The 6,625-nt window shown below is 54.2% G+C and overlaps 1 protein-coding gene across 1 annotated transcript; it reads left to right on the top strand.

Moving 5' to 3' along the window:
* The first annotated feature begins 1,423 nt into the window (after window positions 1–1,423).
* On the top strand, window positions 1,424–5,873 carry LOC120508974 (serrate RNA effector molecule homolog). Its single transcript, XM_039723117.1, has 5 exons — window positions 1,424–1,458; window positions 1,727–1,880; window positions 2,896–3,089; window positions 4,357–4,454; window positions 5,867–5,873. Exons 1-5 carry the CDS (start codon window positions 1,432–1,434, stop codon window positions 5,871–5,873), a joined length of 480 nt encoding a protein of 159 aa, XP_039579051.1. The 5' UTR covers window positions 1,424–1,431.
* The last annotated feature ends 752 nt before the right edge of the window (window positions 5,874–6,625 follow it).

The raw sequence follows: 6,625 nt of genomic DNA, 5'->3' as shown, positions 1-6,625 counted from the left end.
ATCCTGGGACCCAAAAATACCCCAAAAACCTGAGATCGTGGCGGTGAGTGGGACCCCGAAAGAACCCAAAACCACCCCAAAATACCCCAAAAACATCCTGGAACCCAAAAATACCCCAAAAACGCCCCGAGAATACCCAAAAATACCCAAAAACCCGAGATCGTGGCGGTGAGCGGGACCCCGAAATACCCCAAAAACATCCTGGAACCCAAAAATACCCCAAAAACGCCCCGAGAATACCCAAAAATACCCAAAAACCCGAGATCGTGGCGGTGAGAGGGGGGCACGGACCCCAAAATACCTCAAAATACCCCAAAAGTATCCTGAAACACCCAAAAATACCCCGAAAATGCCCCCAAAATACCCAAAACCCCGAGATCGTGGCGGTGAGCGGGACCCCGAAATACCCCAAAATACCCCAAAAGTATCCTGAAACACCCAAAAATATCCAAAAACGCCCTGAAAATACCCAAAACCACCATGAAAATACCCAAAAATACCCAAAAACCCGAGATCGTGGCGGTGAGCGGGACCCCGAAATACCCCAAAACCACCCCAAAATACCCCAAAAATACCCTGAAAACACCCAAAATGCCCTGAAAACACCCAAAAATACCCAAAAATACCCAAAAACCCGAGATCGTGGCGGTGAGCGGGGGGCATGGACCCCAAAATACCCAAAACACCCAGAAAATACCCCAAACCACCCCAAAATATCCAAAAATACCCAAAAATACCCAAAAACCCGAGATCGTGGCGGTGAGCGGGGGGCACGGACCCCAAAAAGACCCCGAAAATATCCCAAAACACCCAGAAAATACCCCAAACCACCCCAAAATACCCCAGAATACCCAAAAATACCCCAAAACCCGAGATCGTGGCGGTGAGGAGGACCCCGAAAATGCCCCAAAATACCCTGTGGCGGTGAGCGGGGGGCACGGACCCCCAAAAGACCCCAAAAATATCCCAAAACACCCAGAAAATACCCCAAACCACCCCAAAATACCCCAGAATACCCAAAAATACCCCAAAACCCGAGATCGTGGCGGTGAGGAGGACCCCGAAAATGCCCCAAAATACCCCAAAAACATCCTGGGAACAAAAAATACCCCAAAACCACCCCGAAAATACCTCGAAACACCCAGAAAATACCCTGAAAGTACCCCAAACCACCCCAAAAATACCCCAAACACCACGAAAATACCCAAAAATACCCAAAAACCCGAGGTCGTGGCGGTGGGGGGGGGGGCAGAGACCCCGAAAACATCATGGGAACCCCAAAACCAGCCCTGGGACCCCAAAAATGCCCTGAAACCATCCCAAAAAACCCCAAGGGTCCCCCAAAATCCCCCCAAAAACCCCAAAACCCCCCCCAAACCCCCGAAAATCCCCCTAAAAACCCCAAAACCAAGGTGTGACCAAGGTGTCACTATGGAGTGTGATGAGAAGCTGCTCAAGGTGCGTCCCAAAGTGTCCCCGAACTGTCCCCAAGGTGTCCTTAAAGTGTCCCCAGGGTGTCATCAAAGTGTCCCCAAGGTGTCCCCAGAGTGTCCCCAAGGTGTCCCCAAGGTGTCATCAAGATATCCCCAAAAAGTCCCCAAGGTGTCACCAGGGTGTCATCGTAGAGTGTGATGAGAAGCTGCTCAAGGTGTGTCCCCAATGTCCCCAGTCCCCTCAATGTCCCAAATGTCCCTGATTGTCCCCAAATGTCCCCAAATGTCCCCAGGTGCTGGACCGGCTGCTGCTGTACCTGCGCATCGTGCACTCGGTGGATTACTACAACACCTCCGAGTACCCCAACGAGGACGAGATGCCGAACCGCTGCGGGATCATCCACGTGCGGGGCCCGCTGCCGCCCAACCGCGTGTCCCACGGCGAAGGTGAGACAAAAAAACCCCAAATTTACCCCAAAAAAACACCCCGAAACCAACCGCGTGTCCCAAGGGGAAGGTGAGGCAAAAAAAACCCAAAATAACTCAAATTTACCCCAAAAAAATACCCCGAAACCAACCGCGTGTCCCATGGGGAAGGTGAGGCAAAAAAACCCCAAAATAACTCAAATTTACCCCAAAAAAACTGTCCCGAAGCCAAGCGCGTGTCCCACGGGGAAGGTGACCCCAAAAAACCCCAGATTGACCCCAAAAAACCCCAAATTCACCCCAAAACCCGTCCCCAGTGGCCGAGTGGCAGCGCAGGTTCGAGGCGCGCCCGGCCCCGCTGCAGGGACCCCAAACCCCGTTCTTACCCCGTTTTTACCCCGTTTTTACCCCATTTATGCCATTTTTGCGGGGTTTTTTTTGGGATTTCACCCATTCCCAGTTCTCCCAGTAACCCCAGTGTCCCTTTGTCCCCTGTCCCCAGTGGCCGAGTGGCAGCGCGGGTTCGAGGCGCGCCCGGCCCCGATCCCACTGACCCCAAATCCCATTCTTACCCCGTTTCTGCCCCATTTATGCCATTTTAACGGGGTTTTTTCGGGGTTTTTTGCCATTTTTGGCCATTGCCAGTTCTCCCAGTAACCCCAGTGTCCCTTTGTCCCCTGTCCCCAGTGGCCGAGTGGCAGCGCGGGTTCGAGGCGCGCCTGGCCCCGCTGCAGTGACCCCAAACCCCGTTCTTACCCCGTTTCTCTCAGTTTTATGCCATTTTTATGGGGTTTTTTTTGGGATTTTCCCCATTCCCAGGTCTCCCAGAATCCCCAGTGTACCTTTGTCCCCTGTCCCCAGTGGCCGAGTGGCAGCGCGGGTTCGAGGCGCGCCTGGCCCCGATCCCACTGACCCCAAACCCCGTTCTTACCCCATTTCTGCCCCATTTATGCCATTTTAACGGGGTTTTTTCGGGGTTTTTTGCCATTTTTGGCTATTCCCAGTAACACCAGTAACCCCAGTGTCCTGTCCCCAGTGGCCGAGTGGCAGCGCGGGTTCGAGGCGCGCCTGGCCCCGCTGCTGGCCGGCCCCGGCGCCGTCCCCGAGGAGGAGGCGCAGCGCCTCGGCCGCAAGGACCCCGAGCAGGAGCTCGAGAAGTTCGTCAGCGCCAACACCCAGGAGCTGGGCAAGGACAAGTGGCTGTGCCCCCTCAGCGGGAAAAAGTTCAAGGTGGGGACACCTTGGGGACATTGGGGACACTGTCAGGGTCATTGGGGACACCCTGGGGACATTGGGGACACACAGGAACCATTGGGGACACACAGGGACACCCAGGAGCTGGGCAAGGACAAGTGGCTGTGCCCCCTCAGCGGGAAAAAGTTCAAGGTGGGGACACCTTGGGGACATTGGGGACACCTTGGGGACATCCTGGGGACATTGGGGACAGGTTTGGGACACACAGGGACACCCAGGAGCTGGGCAAGGACAAGTGGCTGTGCCCCCTCAGCGGGAAAAAGTTCAAGGTGGGGACATTGGGGACACCTTGGGGACATTGGGGACACCTTGGGGACATTGGGGACACCTTGGGGACACCCTGGGGACATTGGGGACAGACAGGAACCATTGGGGACACGCAGGGACAGGCAGGAGCCGGGCAAGGACAAGTGGCTGTGCCCCCTCAGCGGGAAAAAGTTCAAGGTGGGGACATTGGGGACACCTTGGGGACATTGGGGACACCTTGGGGACACCCTGGGGACATTGGGGACAGACAGGAACCATTGGGGACACGCAGGGACAGGCAGGAGCTGGGCAAGGACAAGTGGCTGTGCCCCCTCAGCGGGAAAAAGTTCAAGGTGGGGACATTGGGGACACCCTGGGGACACCCTGGGGACATCCTCGGGGTCATTGGGGACACACAGAGACAGGCAGGGACACCCAGGAGCTGGGCAAGGACAAGTGGCTGTGCCCCCTCAGCGGCAAGAAGTTCAAGGTGGGGACACTGGGGACACCTTGGGGACACCTTGGGGACATTGGGGACAATGGAGAGTTGATGTCCCCAATCCTGTTAATGTCCCCAAACCTCCCAGTGTCCCCTGGCTGTCCCCAAATGTCCCTTTGGTGTCCCCAAATGTCCCCGGTGTCCCCAGGGCCCCGAGTTGGTGCGCAAGCACATCTTCAACAAGCACGGGGACAAAATGGGCACAGTGACCCCAATGTCCCCAGATGTCCCCAAATCCCGTCAGTGTCCCCAATCCCCTGGGTGTCCCAAACCTCTCAGTGTCACCTCGATGTCCCCAAATGTCCCCGGTGTCCCCAAATGTCCCCTGCTGTCCCCAGGGCCCCGAGTTCGTGCGCAAGCACATCTTCAACAAGCACGGGGACAGGATGGGCACAGTGACCCCAATGTCCCCAGATGTCCCCAAATCCTGTCAGTGTCCCCCATCCCCTGGCTGTCCCCAATGCCATGAATGTCCCCAATGTCCCCTGGTGTCCCCAGGGCCCCGAGTTCGTGCGCAAGCACATCTTCAACAAGCACGGGGACAAGATGGGCGCCGTGCGCAAGGAGGTTTTGTTCTTCAACAACTTCCTGATGGGGCACCGCCCACCCGGGGACTCCGCGCCTTCTTTGGGGGGAATTCCCGGGATTTTGGGACAATTTTGGGACAATTTCGGGTGAATTTTGAGGTTTTTCGGGCTCGAGGAGGGCGTGGCCAAACAGAGGCACCGCCCCATGACGTAACGCACTCGTGACTGCAACTCGATCGTTTATTGGCTCTTGATTCCGGCACCGCGGCCAATCAGCACCGAGGCCACGCCCCTCAGCCAATCACAAGCGAGGCGGCGCGCTATTGGCTGTCGCCCAGCAACAGCCGTGACGTCACCGGAGTGTATCGCCGCGACCAATCAGCGGCGAGGGCGCCACAGGGAGCGCTCTCATTGGGCCAATGGGGAGCGGGGGGAGGAGCTTCGGGCGGTTCTTAAAGGGGCAGCGCCCACGGGGGAGGGGCGACCCCCGCGTGACCCCGGGAGCCACTTCCGGTCGGTTTCCAGGGGGTTTTGATGATTTTTGTCCATTTTCGATTATTTTTGTCCATTTTCGATGATTTTTGTCCATTTTTGACTTTTTTTTGTCTGGTTTTGCCCGTTTTTGTCCATTTTTTCCCCATTTCCGTCCCTAGAGGGCCATGGTGGCCCAGCCCAGGATGAGCAGGGTCGATTTTCAAGCAATTTTTCACTATTTCTGTCCATTTTTGCTCGTTTTTCCTCCATTTTCGATCCCGGGAGCCACTTCCGGTCGGTTTCCAGGGGGTTTTGATGATTTTTGTCCATTTTTGATGATTTTTCCTCCATTTTCGATGATTTTTCTCCATTTTTGACGTTTTTTGTCTGGTTTTTCCCGTTTTTGTCCATTTTTTCCTCATTTTCAGCCCCTAGAGGGCCACGGTGGCCCAGCCCAGGATGAGCAGGGTCGATTTTTATACGGATTTTTATGATTTTTGTCCATTTTCAATGATTTTTCCTCCATTTTTGATGACATATTCTCAATTTTTGCTGATTTTTTGTCCGTTTTTGCCCGTTTTTGTCCATTTTTTACGTTTTTGTCCATTTTTTCCTCATTTTCAGCCCCTAGAGGGCCACGGCGGCCCAGCCCAGGATGAGCAGGGTCGATTTTCAGGCGGTTTTTCATCATTTTTATCCATTTTCATTCATTTTTGGTCCATTTTTGATGAGTTTTTGATCATTTTTTCTCCATTTTTGACTTTTTTTTCCCGTTTTTTCCCGTTTTTGCCCCATTTCAGCCCCTAGAGGCCCGTTTTTGTCCATTTTTTACCCATTTTCCATCCCTAGAGGGCCATGGCGGCCCAGCCCAGGATGAGCAGGGTCGATTTTCAGGCGGTTTCTGACGATTTCTGTCCATTTTTGCTCATTTTTCCTCCATTTTGACGATATTGTCTCCATTTTTGCTGATTTTTTGCCCGTTTTTTCCCGTTTTTGCCCCATTTCAGCCCCTAGAGGGCCATGGCGGCCCAGCCCAGGATGAGCAGGGTCGATTTTCAGGCGGTTTTTGACGATTTCTGTCCATTTTTGCTCATTTTTCCTCCATTTTGACGATATTGTCTCCATTTTTGCTGATTTTTTGCCCGTTTTTTCCCGTTTTTGCCCGTTTTTCCCCCATTTTCCATCCCTAGAGGGCCATGGCGGCCCAGCCCAGGATGAGCAGGGTCGATTTTCAGGCGGTTTCTGACGATTTCTGTCCATTTTTGCTCGTTTTTCCTCCATTTTTGTGATATTTTCTCCATTTTTGCTGATTTTTTGTCCGTTTTTGCTGATTTTTTGCCCGTTTTTTCCCGTTTTTGCCCGTTTTTCCCCCATTTCATCCCCTAGAGGGCCATGGCGGCCCAGCCCAGGATGAGCAGCGTCCCCCCCAGCGGCGCGGCGCGGTTGAGTTTGGGGTCCCCGGTGAGGCCGTGGAAGTAGAGGGGGCCGCAGAAACAGCCCAGCCCCGCCAGGAGCAGCGAGCCGGCCTGGGGGATTTGGGGGAAAATGGGGGATTTTGGGAAAAATTGGGGATTTTGGGAGAAATTGGGGATTTTGGGAAAAATTGGGGGGGATTTGGGGGATTTGGGAGGGAACTGGGGAGAATTCGGGGAGATTTTTGGGGAAATTTGGGGATCAAGGGGGAATTTGGGGGGATTAGGGGGAAATTAGGGTGAGTTGGGAGGGGTTGGGGGAGATTTTTGGGGAAATTTTGAGGGTTTAGGGGA

The sequence above is a fragment of the Passer montanus genome, unplaced genomic scaffold (genome assembly GCF_014805655.1).
Source record: "Passer montanus isolate IOZ18808 unplaced genomic scaffold, ASM1480565v1 scaffold1080, whole genome shotgun sequence".
Classification (NCBI taxonomy): Eukaryota; Metazoa; Chordata; class Aves; order Passeriformes; family Passeridae; genus Passer; species Passer montanus.
Note: the sequence above shows the minus strand (reverse complement) of the source record. Positions and strands in the feature narration are given on the sequence as shown.